This window comes from Carcharhinus amblyrhynchos, chromosome 12 (genome assembly GCF_965287045.1).
Source record: "Carcharhinus amblyrhynchos chromosome 12, sCarAmb.v2.hapA, whole genome shotgun sequence".
Classification (NCBI taxonomy): domain Eukaryota; kingdom Metazoa; phylum Chordata; class Chondrichthyes; order Carcharhiniformes; family Carcharhinidae; genus Carcharhinus; species Carcharhinus amblyrhynchos.
In genome coordinates, this window is record NC_137335.1 from 69,641,569 (window position 1) to 69,665,957 (window position 24,389).

At 42.3% G+C, this 24,389-nt stretch overlaps 1 protein-coding gene across 1 annotated transcript in view; it reads right to left on the reverse strand.

Annotated features, from left to right (window-relative positions):
• fmn2b (formin 2b) overlaps positions 1 to 24,389 on the reverse strand; it is a 409,270-nt gene that overhangs the window by 273,564 nt on the left and 111,317 nt on the right. The window contains 3 exon segments of the mRNA XM_080199671.1: positions 14,889 to 15,033; positions 21,470 to 22,170; positions 22,173 to 23,099. Coding sequence (XP_080055797.1) covers positions 14,889 to 15,033; positions 21,470 to 22,170; positions 22,173 to 23,099 — 1,773 coding nt within the window.

Below are 24,389 nucleotides of genomic sequence, written 5' to 3' on the forward strand. Positions count from 1 at the left end.
TGAAATCTTGCTGCTTGATCAGGCTCCCATCCCTTATCCAGTTCTGAAACACCTTTATCTAAAATCACAAATGTATATAGCCCACGATACAAGTGTTGTTCCTTGTTCTCCACTCCTCTCCAGGCTGACGTTGATTATCCACCTCTGTTCTGCGCATATTTTCTCAATTCTTAACTTCCAAGTGGCAGTGTTAAAGAGTATCAACTTAGCTAGAATTTTATGAAGGATCCTTAATAACAACAATCACTATATCAAATCAGATAACAGTTATTAGTCTCACAACATCAGGTTAAAATCCAACAGGTTTCTTTGGCATCACGAGCTTTCAGAGTGCTGCTCCTGCCTCAGGTGTCAACCTCTTCTGAAATCTTGTGACACCAAACAAGCCTGTTGAACTTTAACCTGGTGTTGAGACTTCTTACTGTGCTCACCCCAGGCAAGTCAGATATATTATCCATCATGTGAATTTTGATCTCATGAAATATAGTTAAATGAACACTAATCCACATATTAAGAGAATAATGAATAAGATAAAAAATAGGATGTCTCTGACTTAATTTGATACTCAACTAGTTCAAGCGTTACTGTCCAAAGATCTTCCCCATTAGAATACAATTTGCATACCCAGTCATTGTCATCATTGTTATCAAGTATCCTCAAAATGATGAAGAATTTCATACAGACTCATGTTCATTTAGCAATACGATTATGAATCGACCATACTATTCCACATTGTCATCTCATAAATAGAGTTGAAAGCTTCTGTCCATGCTAAAAAGCCAGTGTCTAATATTTAAAGGACTGGCCCATACACAAAAGCAGCACTCATGCAAGTGACTGGTTAGCCAATTCACAGTCATTGACTAAGTTCACTTGTGCAATTGAGTCAGGACCTGTTTAAAGCCAAATTTAGAAGATGTACTCAGGAGAGGATAGGAGCTTCTACATATTGAGATGGCTCGAAAGGGGGAAAATTAAACTAGGTGCTCTGATCTACTCTAGAGCTTGATGTCATACGTAGGTTGAAAATACGTAGGTTGTAGACATGCAGGGTAGAATAGATGTAGGGTGATGCGGCGGCGCGGGCTCGTTGGGCCGAAGGGCCTGTTTCCCGTGCTGGGTTGTTCTTTGTTCTAACACCAAAAGTCTTGGAGCCAGTTGTTTGCCTTTCCTGATAAGGAATAGCACTGTGCACCCTTAACTGCCCTTTGGTAATATTACTGTAAACTACTAAACAGCACAAATCATCAGAATAAATCAACAGGATTGAATTAATTTCCACGCAGGCAAGCAACGTTATTGTACTAGAGTGATTATAAAAATACACAAAAGGAAACCAGAAAAATCCAAATAACATTTCAGATTACCTATAGCCTGAAGTTTATACAGCAATGGTTTGCAGCGTACTTTATTTCATTGCTACCACCTGGAACAGTTTTGCTTTTCAACACATCTCCTTAGCCAAAGGGTTCAGTATGTTTGAAAAAAAAGTTCAAATACGCCATCAAAGTGATGTTCAAACAACTTTTGTAGTAGCAAAAAAGTCTTGCTTGTGGAAATGTTAAGCATTCTTTGACAAATGGTCTGGACATGCTGAATTGACATGTATTTAAAGAAATCCGATTCTAGGATGCAAACCCCACATATAATCAAAATGAAAAGCTGAGGTATGCGTAAAGGCATGCATACTCCTCCGATCAGTGACATGCTGCCCCTTTAGTAAGCTTAATGAACCAAAAATCTAAATTTCAGCAAAGCTAAGAAACACATTTTAGGGAATTTGTATGGCAATGATGCTTGATCATCATAAAGAATGACATATTATACCACAGAATAAAGACATTTGCCCCAAATGCCAATGTTTACGCTCTAATCAAACCTTCTCCTGCTACCTGCGTAACCTTCTGTTCATTTCTCACTTACATCCTTATCTAGATTCCCTTTTAATGCACCCACGCATTTTGCCTCAACTCCCCATGACACAAAGTTCTACATTTTTTCTGATTAAAGAGGCTTCACCCAAATAATTTTTTTTTAAAACATAGCACCTTCAAAAAGGTAGCACAGTGGTTAGCATTGCTGCCTCAGTGCCAGGGACCTGGGTTTGATTCCTGGCTTGGGTCACTGTCTGTGCGGTGTTTGCATGTTCTTGTATGTGGGTTCCCTCCAGTTTCCTCCCACAGTCTGAAAGACACACTGGTTAGGTGACTGGCTATGCTAATTTCTCCCTCAGTGTACCGATTAGGGGATTTTCGCAGTAACTTAATTGCAGTGTTAGTGAACCTACTTGTGACACTAATAAATAAACTTAAACACATGCTTCATAGAAAATGTTCAAAAACAAATTTGGGAACCAGAACACACAAGGGAGTATAAGCCAGATGCTTGGTCACGTCTTAAGTGTCTAGAAAGAGGAGATAGAGAGGAAGAATGACGAATAGGAAGAGCTTAGAGCCTAAGCAACTAAAAGCATGGCAATCAATGGTGGAGTGGTCAAAAACCAGGGATGTCCAAAATTACAGAATTAGAGGGGTATAATTATGTTGGGGAGTTGTGGGGCCAGAGGAGGTTACAGAGAGAGATGGGGACGGACAAGGCCATGGAGCTATTCGAAAACAAGGATGAGAATTTGAAGATTAAGGCATTGCCTGACCAGGAACCAATTTAGGTCAGTAATTACAGCAGTGAGAGGTGAATGCGACTTGCTGGTAGCTAAGATGCAGTGAAGAGACTTCTGGGTGACCAAGTCTACAGAGGGTAAGGTTTGGAAAACCAGCCAGGACTTCACTGGAATAGTTGTGCCTGGAGGTAACATAGATCAAATGAGCTGAGGATCACAAAGATGGGCACATATGTCAAGTGGAAATGACCAGTCTTACTGATGGCCCATGTATGCGGTTGAAAGCTCTTCTCAGGATCAAATGTGACACCATGGTTGCAAAAAGACTGGTTTAATTTTGGACTGCTATACCGAAGCAGAATGGAGTAGCTAAGGAATGGACTTGGGAGGTGAGCTTAAAAATAAGTCCGTGACAGCTAAAGAATTTACCATAATCTTCCTATCAACACCAAACCTGATCATGGAAGTATAACTCATTAAAGATTACATTTAAGTTTAAATGTTTCAGCTTTGGCTGACCAATCCAGCAATGTCTACTGACAACATCACAACACCAATGATACTTTAAGTTTATATATTTAATTTACACCACTTTTATTCATACCCTACTGTAAGGAAATGGCAAACATCATGCCTAATCTTCATAGAATCTCTACAGTGCAGAAGGGGGCCACTTGACCCATCGACTCTGTACCAACCACAATCCCTATTCTCAAATATTTACGCTGCTCATTCCCTCACACTAGGTTCGATATACCATGGCCAATCAACTTAACTTGCACATCTTTGGACTGTGGGAAGAAACCAGAGCACCTGGAGGAAACCCACACAGACATGGGGAGAACATGCAAACTCCACACAGACAGTGACCCAAGGCCAGAATTGAACCTAGGACGCTGCCATTGAGGCACAGCAGCGCTAACCACTGTGCCACTCCAAAGATAAACACATCAGTGAATTAAATTTTAAATTGCAGATACAAGTGTCAGAAGATCCCCAAAAGTGTTGAGATTTTAAAATCGCAAGTAAATTACACAATGTCAGTGCAATATATAGTCTAGTCGTCTTCAACCTTATCATTGTACTTCATTCAGCATATTGAAATGTTAAAAGAATCAACCAAAAGTTCAAAGGATAATTTAAACATCTTGCCTACATCTTCTGCACAGACCTATAAGATTCCAGAGTTTCCACAAAATAATTGGATAAAAAGGCATAAAATATGAGCCTGTCTTTCATATTTTCAAAATATATATCATATCATATGGTCTCTCTCCACTCGAGGTACATTCTGTGGTCACACTCTTCTTTTGCTGAGTCCATTCATATCTTGGACTGCTGTACATCTTTAGCTATAACTCACCTTATCCATACACTAACCTAATGTATACACTACAAGTCAAACTTAGCCACTTAATCCATCATCTTCCCAACCTTGTGGTTTCACACTTCTCCAACCGACAATGTCAAGAAACAAATCTCCTCAGCCATGCACAAGCAGCTGCTAGGAATTCTGAAGCACTTAGAGAAGTGAACAAGTAAGCACTTTTAAAAAGCAGTTTTCATGGGATGAGGTGTGCTGCTGGCTAGGCCAACATTTATTCCCCATCCCAAACTATTTTCAAGAAGGTGATGGCCTGTAGCCTTTTCAGACTCAATCAAGTCCATGCATTCTATGCCCACAGTGCCATTAGGAGGTGGTGATGGCGTAGTGGCATTATCACTGGACTATTAATCCAGAAACTCAGCTAATCCCACCACAGCAGATGGTGGAATTTAAATTCAATTTTAAAAATCTGGAGTTAAGAATCCACTGATGACCACGAAACTACTGTCAGAAAACTCCTTCTGGTTCACTAATGTCCTTTACAGAAGGAAATCTGCCGTCCTTACCTGATCTGGCCTATATCTGACTCCAGAGCCATTTTAGTCAATTTGGTTGACTAAAATGCCCTCGGGCAACTGGGGATGGGCAATAAATGCTGGTTAGCTGTCAACGACCACGACCCACGAATGAAGAGGCGGAAATTCCAGAATTTTGGCCCAGCGACAGGATTAGTGATATTACTTCCAATTTAGGATGGTGTGCGACTTGGAGAACTTTCAGGTGGCGATGTCCCCAATCATCCACTCCCATTGACCTTCTACTCAAGATACAGCAGCAGAATTAGGCCATTCGGCCCATCAAGACTATTTTGCCATTAAATCATGGATGATAAGTTCCTCAACCCCATTCTCCCACTTCTTCTCCACAACCTTGGATCCTGCAAAATGTAGAACTACAGACAATGGCAATGCCAAGCAAATGTTAAACTATTTGACTTGGTTCAAAATTATGCCCAAATCATTTATGCCAGGCATCACTTCAGAGTAGCACTGTGTTATGATATGTTCATTATTTCAAACTATACAACAAATTACATCAAGGAGGAGTTTAAACGCGATGGGTCAAGACTGAAATTTGAAACTACAGCACAAGCTTTGCATCTGCAACCTCAACAATAGCTTGGTCCGAAGACAGAAGGTGCTAAGTTTGATGAGCTTATGCATTACTCAAACACCAATCTCAAATTTGTTCTTCTGTCGAATTTAGCCAGATGCAGCACATGCAACATGCACCCCTTTGTATCTTCCAATTCCATGTTTGGCTCAAAAATACAAGTCTTGCTTGAATGTGCAGTTGACATTAGCAAACTTCATTTGTATGGTGCAATGAAATTAGATTCTTTTTTGTTTATTTTGCTCGAATATTACAATGGCTCTCAATACGCAGTCTCTCACTAGGTTTATGCCGAGAACTCCCTCCTCCCACTAGGATTTCCTGCTGAATACAAGGTAGATCTACAACTCACTGTTGCATTGAGAACACAAGTAGAATGTGCCATCCCTCATTTGTTTGACAGGGACCCACAATTGGAAAGTGTTAGAAGCTTTAATGGATGGCTCACCCTTGGCTTGTCCAGCATCAGTAGATGCAGTTAGAGGCAACTTTTCTTAGCATGCCTGCTATAGACATATGGCCATAAATACCAAGCTCATGATCCACAAAAATATTTGAGACAATTTTCAGAACTAGAAAAATTTTAAGTTTGACTGCAGAAAAAGGGATAAAGGCCAACTTGAAGATTAATACAAAAGGTTGGGGCCATGTTGCCTTAAGGGGTTAAGAACTAGAAATATATAAAACAGCAGGTGAGTTTACTTAGCTGGAGAATTGGAGATCAGGATGGGATTTCCCATCCTTTCCTGCATTTGGGATCTCTCAGTCTCACCAAAAGGTGAGCTCCCATGCTGTGTTCCCCGGTAGCAGGGCAGGTGAGCAATATAAAACACTGCAGACATCAGCAGGGGCAGAGTAAGTCCCATCAGCAGTCAATGGTGCAGAGATGGAAAATCCTGCCCAAAGGGTATCTACACAGTTGGCAAAACAATGCAGCCCAGGGGGCTTTGCTTTGAGTTAGAGTTACAATTCATTAAAAAAAAGCGAGCCCTGAAATGCCATGTTAGCATGGAGATAAGTGCAGCCCCCGGAAGTGCCAGGGTTTCAATTCATCTATCTGGTGACACCAAAAAGCTGCTGCTGATAGCAGGCTCCATGCAGAAGAAAAATGCTGTTGTTTGCTGGCCCTGTGTGACTGAGAAGAATTCTCAGGAGCAGTTTGATAGCTCTGTGCGGCAAGGGCTCAGTCCTGGGGAGCCAGGATGATGACAGGTGGTCACTGACTTTGTACTGGAAAGGGGTAAGGTTCACAAGTCATACCAGGAGCCATTTATAGCTTGGTGCAGCTGAGAAAATTGGAACTTAGTGAAAGCCAGGGACAGTGTCCAACCCAGTGAAACTAACAGGCTATTAAAAGAGCCAAAACTTCACAAGTAGAGGCAGGAGTGCAGACACAGAGAGAATGGAGTTACAGGCAACAAGGCTGAAACACAAAGATGTGCTGTCATTGAGGCAGCCCATGCCAGAGAGGCTTTCGAGGAAATAAGGAGACTTGATCTTTGAAAGTGAAAAAAAGGACCTTGTGAGGGAGACACAGTTTCAATGAGATTGGTTGACTCACTGTTCTCTGACTCTTTCCATTTTAACCTGGATGTATTTTTATTCCAAGGAGTCTTACATTTGTGGTTGAATATTTGCATTGTTGGGCACATTTATTTTGACTTCACTTTCCCTTAATGCTTCACCACTTTGAGACTGCTACAAGGAGACTGATTAACAGAAGTGACCAGTCCATGTTCAGAGGATCACTGTAACTTTTAGGAGTAGCACAAGCAGCAACAGTCATGGAATCTGCAAAGACAACCATCTCCAATACTTCCAGTTACACTCATGGAACCTTCCTGGCTCATTGCCATGCTTTTGACACTGGGAATATCCCATTATAAAATGTGGATTGGACACCATTCACAGAAATAGGAAAATTTCACAGTAACTTCATTGCAGTGTTAATGTGAGCCTTACTTGTGACTAATAAACAAACTTTACTTTATATGTACAATCTATTTCTGAAGAATCTTTTTCAGTTTAAAAACCAAACTGGACAGGGTTCCAAATGTCATAGCTCTGTCAACTAAAGCGGTATGGACTCATTCACTTGTGCAATGAGTACAAACTGCTGTGAGCTTTACAGGATAATGCTTCAACTGTGGTTAAAACCAGCTGTTTCTCCAGTCATAATCATCATTTTCTGAAAGTTTGGTTCAATTAGGTAATTTTCATAAAAGCACATTAAAACAATTGAAATCCAAATATCCAACCAATGCAGTTTATTCTAAAATCGGTCAAAGGAAAATTAGTGACTCCTTATCTCTGGAGCTTCTATGGCACCTTTTCTAAATAATCTATATATACACACATCAATAACTGTTATGCATTGTGACCTGGAATGCAACATGAACATGTTGGCACAGGATCAGTCTCTGAACACTATGCTCCTGTGCACAGTGAACATTTATCTTTGGGGTGTTTATCAGTGTATCAGAAAGCTCATTACCTTTCTCTGTCTAAATACAATATTCAATACAAGAATGCACTTATTTTCACACTTTACGATGCTGAGTTGCGAAAGGTATCAACCGCTCTCTATTGTGGCTGATCAAGTAGATACTTACCAGATCGCCACCATGGAATGCAGAGTTGTACTAATAAAGAGACGAGTGCAGTTTAGTGACAATACTTTACTGAGTGAATTCTGCATTCCTCAACAGCAATCCAGTAAACAGCTGCGGCAGGAGCCAGTCAAGCAAAGGCCATATATGGGTAGCACTTCTTGTTAAACCGGTTTCAAGAGAACAGAAAGGTATTCCAAACACCAATGTTTTCCCCATTGATAGAGACATCACCGACCAGCAGGCAACTCGTCTTAAATCATACTCCAGCAAACTGATGTGGTAACAGATTTCTTCAAACTCTTCACTTCAAGCAGTACCCTGCTCAAGTCAATTAATCAAGAACAAGGTTAAAAGTGATCACCTTCGATGCGTTTTTGACCCAGTAAAACAAAGCGTTATTTCTTAAAAGTTTAGATCCTATTCCGTTTTTCTTCCAGTACTTTAAAGACAATGTTGACATTGACAAATCTAGAATGAATTGCAAAATACGTTGAGTTGTAAAGCAACAGGTTGCAATAAAAAAATGTTTTTCCAAGTGGAAGCACTACGATTTAAATGGAGGAGAGTGTTAGGGTTAGTCATCCTACAGGTCGTCCCAGATATCAATTTCCAAAACTCTGCTGCAAGTAACCCATGTGTATGACAAATCAGGTATTACGTACTTTCCTTGAACATTTCAGTTTTTCAGTTCCAGAAATGTTGCAGATGGGGAAAATAATTCTTCAGCGGTTATTACCCAGTCAAGGTAACAAAACATCTGCTGAACTTCCATTAGTCATCAGATGGCAGTGGACTACAAGGGTAGACATACTGGATACTTAGGAATAGCAAGACGGTAGGGTGGATGGAGGTCAAAGCTCATGCGATGAAAATACCCAGGGAAAGGCCCAAAGTTATACTGACTGACTATCACCTCACTGAGCAACATCCGCGATTAGCATTGCTAAAATTAAAGCATGTCATGGCATATCCCTGCAAATTCAAAATGTTTGCCACACACAAGCAGCCACTTCACAAATGGGTTGAATTAGATTGCTCCATTGTCTCCTGCACGGTAGAGAACTCCAAGAGACAAATGTATCACATTTTGATAATATAATTTCCTTCAACCTTGTCAACCAGTAACAATTCGAATGAAAGTCCTGAAATGTTTGTAAGTTTATTTATTAGTGTCACAAGTAGGCTTACATTAATACAGTAACGAAATCACTGAAAATCCCCTAGCTGCCACATTCGGATACATCAAGAGAATTTAACGTGGCCAATGCACATATCCAAAACATTTTTTGGACTGAGGGGGATACCGGAGCACCCAGAGAGAAAACCTACACGGACATGGGGAGAATGTGCAGAGTCTGCACACTGAACCAAGCCAGGAATTGAACCCAGTTCACTGGCACTGAGAGGCAGCAGTGCTAACCAAAGCTACCCGTGAACTTCCTCATTCTAGAAAATACCTCTTCCCAACATACTAAACAGAGGAACCTCTCTGAAATTCTGGTGCTTAATTTATGAAATTACTGCCAATTTCTGAACTCCCTTCTTTAAACTTGTTTCAGATCATCCTTCGCCACATCCTGTCTAATCTTGTAGTATTTTTGGAACTTTACCTTTATTGGCTTTACAGTTTCCTGAATCTGGCATTTCATTTTTTTTGGCCATCTCAACCACCCTGTCAGTTGCTCCCCATTATTCCAACTTTTTCAAATTTGCATCAGTGTGTGAAGGAGCACTGGTCATGAAAGATAGGTACCTGAAAAATAGCTTCCACCTTCATATTATTCTTTTCCATTAATTGCTTTTTTTAAAAAAAAATCCCCCATTAAACCAATTAGCAATTTCTTCCAACCAGTTTATCTGCATTACTTCTCCCACCCAGGATTTCACCCCTTCAAACCAGTCATGAGTTCTTGCCAATTTTCTTCACATCATTCTTGTACTCTTGACTCATTTTCTCAAACTTCCTGAATGGGTTAAAATCAAACACACATGGGAAGAATTTCTGTGAAGCACCTGTGACAGTACGTGGACAAATATGGTAACTTCGGTAGCCACAAGGGAGTCTCAAACCACTGCTCCAGATAACAGCTAAAGATCATCAAGGACTTCAAGTACATGCTTCATTAACAATTGGATGGTATATTACGTAGATGGGCCTTATTAGCATTTGGATATTGTAATTAGGCAAGCACACTGATGCTAATAACTAGTTAACTGAACTCACATATGTTGAGTGTCACAAGTAGGGAAATTGTTTGTAATAGGTTATAGGTAATAGTAAATGTTAGTTTTTGATTTGTGTACATGAATCACTTGCAACTGAACCTGAAGGTATAATTGCCACTGTAATCCTTATTTCAGGGAAATGGCAAACAACATGGCAGGAAACAGGCTATAGCTTGAATAAAGAATTTGCACTTGAACTCAGTGCACCAGGAACCCAGGTTCATTTGAGGAATGAGGTATGGTACAGTGCAATACTTGTGAAACTCCCGCAACACTTCCAATTATAGAGCAGTCACAAGAGAACAAGGAAAGCTACGATGACAACCCTTTCATGTCCAACACTATTAGTTGATCCCAAAGGACATCTGGATTCATTAAATTGACCCCCCAATGGAAGCGAAAATCAAGCAAAGCTAAATTAACTACATGATAATGAGTAGAGTGTCCGTACATACAATATAAAGATGATGTAAATAGGATCTTTGTATTAAGTGTTACGAGAAAGGTGCATCGAATGGTTACACGTGGAATTCGACCGATCCAACAAATGAGACCCAATTTAGGTCAACACACAAGAGGGATTTTACCTTGCTGACCGAGACAGGTTGCGCGCTGTCCAAAGTCACATTCAGTAGCCCAATGAACTAGCCAAACATAATTACAAAACCAGTTGTACATTTTGCTTCATATATTGTCAGAGGTTTATAGCATGGAAACAAGCCCTTCAGCCCAACTTGCCCATGCTGCCTTTTTTTTTTAAAAACGCCTAAGCTAGTCCCAATTGCTGCATTTGGCTATTATCCCTTTATCCCTGTCTTCAGGCAATTTGTACCAGTTAATGGCAATCTTGACATCACATACAACAATGAATGAACATGCTTAACTTGGCACATGAACAGTAAAACTAGATAACTGCACAAGTTATATAGTTAAACTCAGTGGGATACTGCAATTATTATAGCAAGATTTCCCAAACAGTGGGAACTAAACCCTTCCCCACATACTCACGGGCTTAAAGTTTTCCTCCCACTTTCAGTTGTTGGGGTTACATGAAGTTTGAGGAATTAAAATGGGGTCACACTTGGATAAAAGTTCATAGAACTAACTGGAGGGGAAATAATTTGCCAAACCATATTGGACCAGTATGGCACATTTTCTTCCTGAAAAGATATTAGTGAACCAGATGGGTTTTTACCTCAATGATAGTTTTATGGTCACCGTTAGAGATTAGTTTGCAATTCCAGATTTATTTTAAAAATACGAGTTTAAATTCCACCAGCTGCCACATTGGGGTTTGAACCCATGTCTCCAGGGCATTCACTTGGATCACTGGATTAGTAGCATTGCCTTTGTACCAACATCTCCCCCTAAAAGGTTCTAATTCACCATTCACTATTTGGTACATTTTTCTTCCAGGTGATCTTGGTGAATTTTGAATTTGAAATTGTATCTGTTCTTCTGCAGCTCATTAGCACCTCACCTAACTCAGCTACCCTCTCAAAGTGTGGAGCAAAGAAACCCTAATAGCTTGCCATATAATGCCATTGACAGCTAATTATGAAGCAAATTCTTAGAATATATGCTGGTCCATTTGCCAGCTACAAGTGAGATACACTAATGTCACCATTAGGAACATGTTGAACTACACAGTCAAGGAAAATGGTTCACAGTGGCACAATGGTTAGCACTGCTTCCTCACAGCGCCAGGGACCTGGGTTCAATTCCTGGCTTGGGTTACTGTCTGGAGTTTGCACATTCTCCCCATATCTGCATGGGTTTCCTCCTGGTACTCTGGTTCCTCCCAGAGTCCAAAGATGTGCTGGTTACGTGCATCGGCCATGCTAAATTCCCCCTCAATGTACCCGAACAGGTGCCAGAGTATGACGACTAGGGAATTTTTCACAGTAACTTCATTGCAGTGCGAATGTAACCTACTTGTGATTTATAATTAAATACAATAAGAAGTCTCACAACACCAGGCTGAAGTTCAACGGGTTTATTTGGAATCACGAGCTCCTGATTGCAAATAAACCTGTTGGGACTTTAATCTGGTTTTGGGAGGCTTCTTACTGTGCCAACCCCAGTCCAACGCCAGCATCTTCACATTATAAATAAACAGTTTATTTATTAAAATAAACAGTACGAGTAACGCCAAGGAGGGGGTGACAAGGGCGGAGCTCTGACAAGCAGGGATAAAGCAATGAAGCAAGGCCACATCTCAAACTCCTGCTGGCCCATTTACATCGATTTAATGGAGATAAAACTGCCCATAAATATCCAGTGGTGTTGGTCTTTTCCCAATGGCATCTCCAAAAGCGCAGCAACAGTCTTGACATTAAACAGATTAACAACATCGAGGTATTCGTAGACAGCAAACCAGTGAAAGTCACAGAACTTTTCACTTTTTTAAAATAACAGGGCAAAATAAGTGACTATAACGAACACCAGTTGAAACTTAAAAAAAAAATCAAACTTTTAAAATTTATTTTTAAAATGTGCATTTGTTATGGTGAAGAAATGACATCCCATAAAAATAGCAAATGCTTTTTCTGGGCCCATGAAAACATTTGTAAGTAATTAACTACAGAGTATGGCATTATGAACCCAGTTTAATCTTTGTAAAGGTTTCCAAAGTGAGACTAATAGGGAAAAAGACACGGTTTCATCAGTTCAGTGATTTCTACTTGATTACAGGTACGTGGGTAGGGGGAAGAGGTAATAGGGATCTTCAGTAACATGACCCATTGGAAAGCGCAGAATAAGCAACAGCAATTTCTGGATTTCTACGCTTAGCCGAGCACGTGCGGACTGCAAGTTTTGTCAGATGCCAGGGGAGTAATAAAGAAGAACACAGACAGTTACCCCTTATTACTACAAAATCCAGACCATAGTTCGAAATGAATGATGGGAGCAAATAATGTTATTTTATAACTGAGGGGGAGCATGCATCTGGATTAATGATGGGAACAATACTGGCGTTACCAGTGGTGTCAGGGTAATACCACATCTTTAACGTAAATACGCAAACAGGACAAAATGAAACAGCAGAGCACCAAAGTTGATCATTTAGAGCCACAGGAGGCTTAGAGCATGGAAACAGGCCCTTCTTTTTTTAAAACCACTAAGCTAGTCCCAATTGCCCACGTTTGGTCCATATCCCTCTATACCCAACCTACCCATGTAATTGTCTAAATACTTTTTAAGACAAAATTTTACCCACCTCTGGCAGCCTATTGTAGACATTCACCACCTTCTGAAAAAGTTGCCCCTCTGGGCCCTTTAGTATCTCTCCCCTCTTATTTTAAACCTATGCCCTCTAGTTTTAGGCTTCCCTACCTTTGGGAAAAGATGTTGAACTATGTAACTGACCTATGCCCATTTTATGGACTTCTATAAGATCACCCCTCAGCCTACTACGCTCCAGAGGAAAAATGTCCCAGTCTATCATACCTCTCCTTATAACTCAAACCATTTAGTCCCAGTCGCATCCTAGTAAGTCTTTTCTGCACTCTAATTAAATAATATTGTTTCTAATAAGGTGACCAGAACCACACTCAGAATTCCAACAGTGGCCTTACCAACGTCTTGTACAATTTCAACAAGACATCCCAACTCCTGTATTCAATGTTCTGACCAACGAAATCAAGTATGCCAAATGCCTCCTTAACCATTCTGTCGACCCTTGACTCCACTTTCAAGGAGCTATGAACCTGTATCCCTAGATGTCTTTTATTCTATAACTCTCCCCAACATCCTATCATTAACTGATTAAGTCCTGCCCTAGTTCAATCTACCAAAATGCATCACCTCGCATTTATCTAAATTAAACTCCATCTACCATTCGTCAGCCACTGGCCCAACTGATCAAGATCCTTTTGCAATCCTCGATAACCATATTCACTGTCCACTATGCCACCAAACTTGGTGTCATCTGCCAACTCACTAACCATGCCTCAAATTCTCATCCAAATCATCGATATGCCCTTGTCATTCACATTAATGATGTGTTGATTTAATTTTAATCCAAACTAAGACTATACAATTTAGATACTGCAGCGTCCTTTAGCATTCTTAATCTTTACATTACCATCTTTTAACACAACTATTGGAAGAATGTAAAATTGCTAAGTACAACTGTAGGGTTTCACAACTTCAAATATTTCCACCACAATTTCAATTAGCCACAGAAGGAAAATGGACAAAACTTGCATTTATGTAGCACCAATTCATGTTTTCTGGATATACCAAGTGCTTCACAGTCATCATTACTAAGGAAGTGTTGTTACTGTTAATATCATCAATGCCCCATAAACAGTTTGACCAGTCATCCAGAGTGAAGTGCATACTCCATCCCTTTGGGGATTAGAGAAATCTGTAGTTAAATGTCCTCAAGATAACGCTGAAGTGTAGCTACTTTAATTTCACCTTTTATTCTTGTTCTATGTTTTTAAAACTCTATTCTCTTATCCCCCTCTCCTTTCCTTCTCCCCTCTGTACTCTATGAACTGCGTACTTTGTCTGTATATTACACAAGAAACAATACTTGTCACTGCATACCAATACGTGATGATAATAAATCAAATCAAATGACCATTGATGATTATTCAGCTTTTCTTCACTCAATACTTGAGCTATGGACACAGGACATTTTTACTATATTTCTCTTCCCTGTATAGACATTCAAATTTGCTTTGGTTTAAACCAGTTGGATTACTCCAGGTACAACCTGCACTAAATGCAGAAAATCTGAAAATGTGTGAAATGCATACCCAGCCAGCTAATAGGTGAAAGAGAGAGATGGTTTAACATTGTGACAATGCCCATTCTTTAGAACTTATTGTACGGCCTTCTGTGCATGTCTAAAGGCAACACTTGCTATTTCATCGTACAAGATTCTGCTAAGATTTCTCCACAAGCCAAGATCATTTACCTGTTTAGTTTTTGTTTTGCTGTACGTGTCTAAAATTGGTTTTTTCCTCTCCTTGACAGCTGATTTTGAGAAGTAATTTTCCAGCTCCTGGACATTAATGGAGGGTTCTTCCAGTGCTGCCCAAATGGGCAATATTTCTGTTTCCCTATATATAAAAAGAAAATAGTTATTTTAGGTCACAAATGTAACTAAATTAATGTTAAGTGCTAACTTGTGATTGTGTTATTCATTCACAGGAAATAGACATCACTGGCTGGCTGGCATTTATTGCTCATCCCTAATTTCCATTGGAAGGCAGTTGAAAGTCAATCACGTTGCTGTGGCTCTGGGTCACACATAGGTCAGACTAGGTAAGGACAGCAGATTTCCTTCCCTAAAGGATGTTGGTGAACCAGATAGGTTTTTCCAACAATGGTTACCTAGTGATTAGTACATTCTTAATTCCAGGTTTTTTAAAAACATCAAATTCAAATACCACCATTTGCCATGGTGGAATTTGAACCCCAGTCCCCAGAATTTCAACTGGAGTTTCTGGATTAATAGTCTAGCAAATTACTTAGGGAATAATTACATTGGACACTGAGGGGAATGTTTCCTTTTAATAGCTCAAATGCAAACTGGACAAGGAACCCTTAAAATGCACAATACAGTGGAGAATCTGCAATTACAAATTTACTATACAATTAAAAAGCTCTTTAGGTTAAATACTTTCTTTTCTAAGGAAGAGTTTCCTGCGGCTGTCTGTAGATTAAACTCTGGTAATCTTCCAGCCATTGCATCATGCCTTAACTGAATAGGTCACAGATGTTCAACATGATACCCATCACCAAAACAGAATGCCTTCCAAAACAGCAGCAATTGGGACATATCTTCAGCCACAAAATAATTAGTTATTAAACATTTTACTTGTTTCTTTTGTATAGAATTAAGCACAACAAACTCAGAAGTTCAGGCAAACCTCTTAACATTTAACCCATCAACTAACCATTTCAATTCAACACGTCATATGCATTCACTGCGACATAATTTCTCAAATTAATTTTGGTCCAGCCAATTTTTGTTACTCATAGTCCTATGTCTATTCCACTGTTGCCAATACCTCTCAAAAAGAGGTCAATACATTGCTCTACATACAGTCTTACAGACAAGTGGGAGGTAGAAATAACAATTGCCACAGAAGGCTGTAGTGGCCAGATCACTGAGTGTACTGAAGACAGAGACGGATAGTTTCTCGATTGGCGATCAAAGCTGATGGGGAAAAGATGGGACAATGAGGTTGAGAAACTTAGCCATGATTGGACGGCGGAGCAGACTCGATGGGCTGAATGATCTAATTCTGTTCCCATCTCTTATGGTCTAATTGATTTCTTTTGGCACAGTGGCGAGCACTGATCTCTCTCAGCATCAGGGACCCGGTTCGATTCCAGCCTTGGGTGACTGTGCGGAGCTTGCACATAGTCCCTGCTTCTGCATGGGTTTCCTCTCCAATCCAAAGATGTGCGGGTTAGGTGTTCTGGATTGTCCATGGTATATGTGCAGGGTTACGGGGTTAGGGTCAGGAGTTGGGCCTAGATAAAATACACTTTGAGAGCGGATGTAGATTCAATGGGCCAGGTGGCCTCCTACTGCATTATAGGAGATTTTATGGCGAGATTGCTGGATGCTGAAATGGCCACGTTTGAGCTGCTAACTAGTGACTTTTAAAACATTGTGGGTCAGAATAGCATTCCATTTTAGGACACCCTACTCAAACTCCAGTAGTGCACGATTTAATAGTACAGCTTTTTTTAAAAAAATAGATTGTGCAGAAATCATAATGGAGAGAATAAAATACAAAAGGCTGTCATTTGGCATATTAGATTTGTGCGAGTGCAGCCATCCAGCTAATTCCAAATCCCTGCTCTCTCCCCATAGCTGTACTTCTTCCACCCTCCTCTCCCCCACCCAAAATCAATTATCTTTTGAATGTTAATATTGAATCTGCTTCAATCACCCTTACAGATCATAATGGGTGTAAAATAAATTTCCTTATGTTAACTTTGGTTGTTTAGCAAATCAACTAAAGCCTTGATGCCAACACCACTGCCTCGGTGTTACAACTGCATTATGTTAGACGATAATCATGTCTGAACTTGCTCTGGCTTGAGGTAAAATGGAGACTATTAGATGGTCAAGTAATCTGTCTCAGTCCAAGAACAAGTTTGGGTGGCTTGGTTACCATGGAAGTTGGGACGGGGTGGGAGGGAGCAGTTCGGGAAGCAACAGGTCAGGAGCAAGGTTCAAAAGTCCATAACTGAAAACAAAGACAACACAGCCGGGCTAACTGTTGACAGGCTTTTGGTCTCAAGAGAGCACGCGAGGTCACATAGGGACCAAAAAAAAACGGAAACAGCAGCTGGTGTGGTCAGAAACGAGGGGATGACTGCTAGTCCTCAGTGGGAGAAAGGCCTATCTTTGGTCAAAGAGACTCATCATCCTTCGTAATGTACGATATGCCCTGGTGAGACTGGGAGAAGAAATTGTCACAGTGACCTTTATTGTTACTGGTCAGTGAGGAAATACTTCAAGGCTCTGAAAAGAAAAGTCATTAGGACTCGAAATATTAACCGTTTCTCTCTCCACAGATGCTGCTAGGCCTGAGTTTGCCCAGCATGAGCTGTTTTTGTCACACTATATTAAGCTGGATTCACTTGCAAGCATGCAAGATAATGGATATGATGGAACAAGAGATGAAGTCCCACAAAAATGTATAAAAGCATTCAACGTTTATATCCGAACTGCAACAACCCAATGTGAAGCACTTATTTCCCTTTTCTGCTCAAGAAAAACATTGAAGTGATGGGACCCTTGATGGATCTTTGGCAAGTCACAAATTGGTTTAGTTCAGTTGGCTGAACAGCTAGTTAATGATGCAGAGCAAGGCCAACAGCACAAGTTTAATTTCATTAATGGCTGGAGGTTATTCCTGAAGGCCCAACCTTCTCAACCTTATCCCTTGTCTGGAGGTGATCCTCAGGTTAAATCACCAACAATCGGCTCTCCCCCTCAAAAGGGAAGAGCAGCCAATGGCCATTTTGGACTACGGTGTCCTTACCTTTAAAATAATTCAAAACATTTTGTTGACTGACATTATCTTCATTTTGTTTATTAGTGTCACAAGTAGGCTTAGATTAACACTGCAATGAAGTTACTGTGAAAATCCTGTAGTCGCCACACTCTAGTGCCTGTTTGGATAAGAACATAAGAAATAGGAGCAGGAGTAGGCCATCTAGCCCTTCGAGCCTGCCCCGCCATTCAATAAGATCATGGCTGATCTGTCGTGGCTCAGTTCCACATTCCCGCCCTCTCATCAAGGGAGAATTTAGCATGGCCAATGCACCTAACCAACATATCTTTCAGACCGTGGGAAGAAACCACAGCACCTGGATGAAACTCACGTAGACATGGGGAGACCATGCAGGCTCTATACAGACAGCGACCTAAGCTGGGAGTTGAATCCAGGTCCCGAAGGCTGTGAGGCAACAATGTTAACCACTGTGCCACCCAAATGTTATTCACTAGTTATTGATCATAGCAATCCAGAAATAAAACATTGATCCAGAAAAATTTCACATTGCCGGTATTTACAACTTCCTGAATTAAATACATAATCGACAACAAAACACTAACCAGTTAAATAGCTCTTGTATCTATATTCACAAGAAAGATATCGGGGGAACAAAATCACATCCGAAAGATGTGCTGGTTAGGTGCACTGACCATGCTAAATTCTCCCTCAGTGTAGGCACTGGAGCGTGGCAACTGGGCGATTTTCACAGTAACTTCACTGCAGTGTTCATGTAAGCCTACTCATGACAGTAATAAATAAATGCTTAACCAGGCCAAAAAAAGCAGCAGTGGCAAAGAACTAACTTTGCACTCATTTTTGTAAGCCAATGGGTCAACTGAAACCTCCATTCCAATAAAAAGCTCATTGCAATCTCGAGGAGCAGCATCTCATCTTCATATTATGAATTTTAATCTCGAGTTCAACAACCTCTCTCTGCTTCCCCATTTTGTTTCTTTTCCTTTGCAGGTTTTGATCCTGCTTTTCTCATCCATGCCTTCAGATGGCAGTTGTTTATTATAATACCATTCACACCTCTGGGCGGCACAGTGGTTAGCACTGCTGCCTCACTGCGCCAGGGACCTGCATTCGATTCCCAGCTTGGTTCACTGTGTGGAGTTTGCACATTCTCCCCACGTCTCCTCCCACACAATCCAAAGATATGCAGATTAGGTGAACTGGCCATGATAAATTGCCCCTTAGTGTGAGCAGGCTCGCTGAGACTGTGATTGCTGCAGACTCCATGGGCTCAATGACCGCCTCCTGCACGGTGGGATTCTATGATTCTATGCTGTTCATTATGCTGCCATGACACCTTCTCTGGACCCATCTTCACTGTTCCCATTGCCAATCTCTTTGGCTCCAACCCACCCTATCCCAGGTCTTCCTTTCCATCCTACCCCACTTTACCTACTTAAAAGCTATTATACTTCTAATTTTTCCCTGTTCTGATGAAAGGTCACAACCTGAAATAATGGGCTAAATTTCCCATCCGTTCATACTGGTGGGATTCTCCCGTTCCACAGCAATCAGAGATTTGGCTGAGCACCATATTCTCCACCCGTGCTTGCAGCAGTAACGGGGCGTGAACAGTCAGTAAGATCATGCTTATCAACTCTGCTTCTTTTGCCAAAGACACTGCCTGCTCAATATTTAATACTAATATTTCTAGCACTTTTGTTTCATTTTCGTAAACCAACCTTTTCATTAGAAATGTGTCACAGATCAAAAGTAAACACAAGCAAGCAAGGTTAAGCTTGCAGATGCTCTACGCTGTGCAGAGTCTGTACGTTCTCCCATGCATGGGTTTCCTCAGGGTACTCCAGTTTCCTCCCAAGCTCTAAAGGTGTGTTAGGTGGATTCGCCACAGCAAATTACCCCTTGGTGTCAGGAGCATTAGCAGGATAAATACATGGGGTTACAGGGATAGGACCTGGATGGGATTGTAGTCACTGCAGCCTTGATGGATCAAATGACCTCCAGTTGCACTGTAGGGACTCTATCACAATGAACCCGCAAAATACAAGGGAGGAGGGGACTGTCACCACACACGTTAGTCTGTAAGCAGGGCCAGATCTGGAACTGTCTGCCGCTGAAACTGACAGTGACTGCTGAAACCAATTTATATCACATCAGTGGCCATATACTTCAAGATGATTTAATTTCTCTCTGCCTTTGTTATTCTTCCAAAAAAGCAGGAGGAGACAGCGCCGAACCAATGATGCAATATCAACGTGAGCACATTTCTCTTTGGAAAAAGACTGCCTGGCAATGATCCTGGAAAGAGAGACAATCTCCCTGCTGTTAGTATTCACAGAACAAAAGCCAATTTTACATAAACAATAGGATTGCCTTTGAGGCCTACAAGTAAACAAAATCAATCTAGATCACAACCGGACCTTGCTTCCCAGTGCTTTCGCACACGTGACAATGTTTAACAGCACTCTGTAAATCCATTTCCATGTTGCGACTTTCCATTTAGGATCAATTGTCCTCTTTACAATTGTGCTACAGATTTGCTGTGAAAAGCTTTTAAATCGAGTGCCAAAAGAAATTTGGGCCTGGAGTTTGCAGTGATAATGCTTTTTGGGGGGTTGTTGGTCAGCAGTCATGGTCATTGCTGGACTTGGAGGGATGGAAATTGGAAGCCAAATTGATCAACTTTTTTCCATCATCTTCACATGGTCCACCTTTGACACTTCTCTTCCTTGACCTCTCTGGCTCCATTTATGGTGTTAGACTGTCCACTAGTATCTGTTACAAACCTATCAACTCCAACAACTATCTTGACTATAGCTCTCCACACCCCACATCCTGCAAGAACTCCATCCCATTCTCCATTCCTTCACCACTGCCGCACCTGTTCTGATGATGCCAGTTTCCAGACTGGCACTGCTGATACATCTTGTGGTCTGTTGCATTTGGTTCTCCCAATGTGATTGACCTTTCATAGCAGAGGCCAAACGCAGAATGCTTTTGGTCTGTCCACAAGCAGGACCCAAGCCTTCCTGTTGCTGGCCATTTCAAACCCCATCCTGATCTCCTGTCCACATGTCCGTTCTTGGCCTGTTGCAATGTTCCAGTGAAACCCAACCTCAACTGGAGCAGCAGCCCCTCTGATTAGGCACTTTACAGACTCAAGACTTAACATGGAGTTCAACAACTTCAGACCGTTAACTCTTTCCTCCACCTTCACCCCATTTCCATTTATATTATATTAATTTCATTCCTTCATCATTTCTCTTTCCTTAAAATCTCACTTTCCATCTTGTCTCCCACTACCTACCCAATGGTCTTCCCTTATAGAATTAATGGGAATTTCAACTCTAATACGGTCTAACTTGTTTCAATAACATTTGAAAAGTTATGTCATTGAATTATGCAACTGGATTTTTGAAAATTTACCAACTTTCTAATTACTGCAAACGCCTTAGAATTTCAGTCAAATTTGTAGACAGGATCATTATCCATTTACCTTTTGTTACTCAGCTGAATTCTTGACCAATAGAGAGGCTTCATTGGTCGGGATGGATCAATTGGAACTTTCCTGGGTAATTTGTCTTTCGTCATTCCAAACGCGAAGATTCCTGACGGGAGAGGTGGCGGGAGAAAACCACAGCCTGGTGGAGGAAAGGGTGGCGCTGACACACCTTGGCCCACTGCTGGAGGGGCTTCTATTCCAGGGAGCCCTGCTCCAGGCAGAGGAGGGGGAGGCAGTACAGTACCAGGCAAAGGGGGCGGGGGAGGGGGGAGCGCAGGGCCAGGCAGAGGGGGGCAGGAGGGGGAAGTGCAGAGCCAGGTAGAGGGGCGGGGGAGGGGGAGAGGGGAGCACAGAGCCAGGCAGAGGGGGTGGGGAGGTGGTAGCGCAGAGCCAGGCAGTGGGGGTGGGGGAGGAGGTAGCGCAGAGCCAGGCAGTGGGGGTGGGGGAGGAGGAGGGGGGAGCGCTGAGCCAGGCAGAGGGGGTGGGGGAGGAGGAAGGGGGAGCGCTGAGCCAGGCAGAGGGGGTGGGGGAGGAGGAAGGGGGAGCGCTGAGCCAGGCAGAGGGGGTGGGGGAGGAGGAAGGGGGAGCACTGAGCCAGGCAGAGGGGGTGGGGGAGGGGGCAGCACAGAGCCAGGCAGAGGGGGAGGGGGAGGGGGAGGGGGAAGGGGACGCAAGAAGTCAGGCAGAGGGGGCGGGGAGGGGGGAGCGCAGAACCAGGCAGAGGGGGCGGGGGAGGGGGAGGTGGCAGCGGCGTCAGGAATGCAGAGCCAGGCAGTGGAGGAGGGGATGGGGGAGCAGGGAGCGAGGAACCAGGCAGAGGGGGTGGGGGAGGGGGGAGCGAGGAACCAGGCAGAGGGGGTGGGGGAGGGGGGGCAAAAGCAGAGCCAGGCAAAGGGGGTGGAGGTGGAGGAGGAGGAGGCGGAGGCGGCAGTGGCGTTGGGAATGCAGAGCCAGGCAGTGGAGGAGGGGGTGGGGGAGGTGGGAGCAGAGTACCAGGCAAAGGAGGCGGTAGCGGTAGCTCACAACTCGACAACGTAGGCAGATGCGAGGGGTCAGCAGAGGGTAGAGGGGGGGCTTCACCGTCAGCCACGGGCAAAGAGCCTCGGCTGGATAAAAATTGCTGTACGTTTTGATCTGATGTCGTAGACACAGAAAGGGGTATTTCACTTGGGTGAGGTGTCAACCTTTGTGACAAAGTACTACATGGGTCTGTTGGAGTTTTTGGCTGTGATGAAGCTACAGAAAGGGACTGATCCTGAGATGAAGAAACCCTGCAATTTAGAAGTGAAGTTTGTGACGATTGTCTATCAAATAAAGGCACTTGGTCAGTTGTATATTCTTGTGTAGGGGAAGTCTGTACAGATTTAGCATCTATACAAGAAGTCTGTAAACTGCAAAGAAAGGTTTGTCTGTCTGTCTGAAGGTGAATGTCTGAAGAAGCTTCTGAGACTACATCGTCACTACCGGATCCGTGGTCCCTTACAGTCCTCTCTTGGTCTAACAGGACAGAGTGCTTCTCCAGTTCAGCTATTTTGGTCCTCAACTGTTCAATTGTTTGTTCAAGTTTCTGGATAACAGCAACCTGCTCTTCCTTCAACTCTGGTGGCTTCTCTTCCGTATCTTTCTGAAAAGGAAAGTGTATTGCCAACATTAGATTTAATTTACATCACACAACTTTCAAATTGTACATCAAAACAGAGTATGCAAAATTGAGACCATTCAGCCCTTTGAGCCTGTCTTGCAACTTTAGATCATGGCTTATCTGCATCTCAAAGCCATTTACCCACCTTTGACCCCATGATGACCTTCAGCCATAAGATCTATCAATACAAGTCTTCAAAAACGTCAAAGTTATCATCCACTGCCACTTGGGAAAACAAGTTCCAGACATCAGTACCCCGTCTTTGAAAAATACTTCAAGTCTTTCCCCCCAAACAGCTTAGTTAAAAATGTTGCTCTAACTGTACCTGATCAAATCCCTTCACCATTTCAAACTACCCGAAGTGATTACCCCTCCATTGTCAAAAATTCAAGGGACTACACAAGCCAAGTTTATGCAAACTTTTAGTTCAACCCTTTTAGCTTTGGTATAATTCTGAGTCAAAGTAATAACCTGCTCAAGGTCAACATATCCTTTGAGGTGTCAGCTCCGTAATTGAATACAGTCAAGCCCCACCTAGAATACTGAAGCTCTAGACAACAAACATTGCTTGCTCATTAAGCACCGATTCCTTGATGTAAAAGCGAACATTCCAGGAAGAAAGCTTTTACTAACGTAAGAACGTAAGAAATAGGAGCAGGAGTAGGCCATCTAGCCCTTCGAGCCTGCCCCGCCATTCAATAAGATCATGGCTGATCTGTCGTGGCTCAGTTCCACATTCCCGCCCTCTCCCCATAACCCTTAATCCCCTCACTTATCAAAAACCCATCAACCTGTGTCTTAAAAATATTTAGCGAGGCAGCCTCCACCACTTCAACGGGCAGAGAATTCCAGAGATTCACCACCCTTTGAGTGAAGAAGTTCCTCCTCAACTCCGTTCTAAACCGCCCCCCCTTTATCTTGAGGCTGTGCCCCCTAGTCCTACTATCCTTTCTGAGCGGGAAGAGTCTCTCCACCTCTATCCTATCCATCCCATTCATCATCTTATACGTCTCAATGAGATCTCCCCTCATTCTTCTAAACTCCAACGAGTACAAGTCTAATTTATTCAGCCTCTCCTCATAGCTCAACCCCCTCAACTCCAGCATCAGCCTAGTAAACCTCCTCTGCACTCCCTCCAAGGCCAAAATATCCTTGCGTAAGTACGGCGCCCAAAACTGCACGCAGTACTCCAGCTGCGGCCTCACCAATGCCCTATACAGCTGCAGCAAGACCTCCCTACTTTTATATTCAATCCCCCTCGCTATGAAGGCC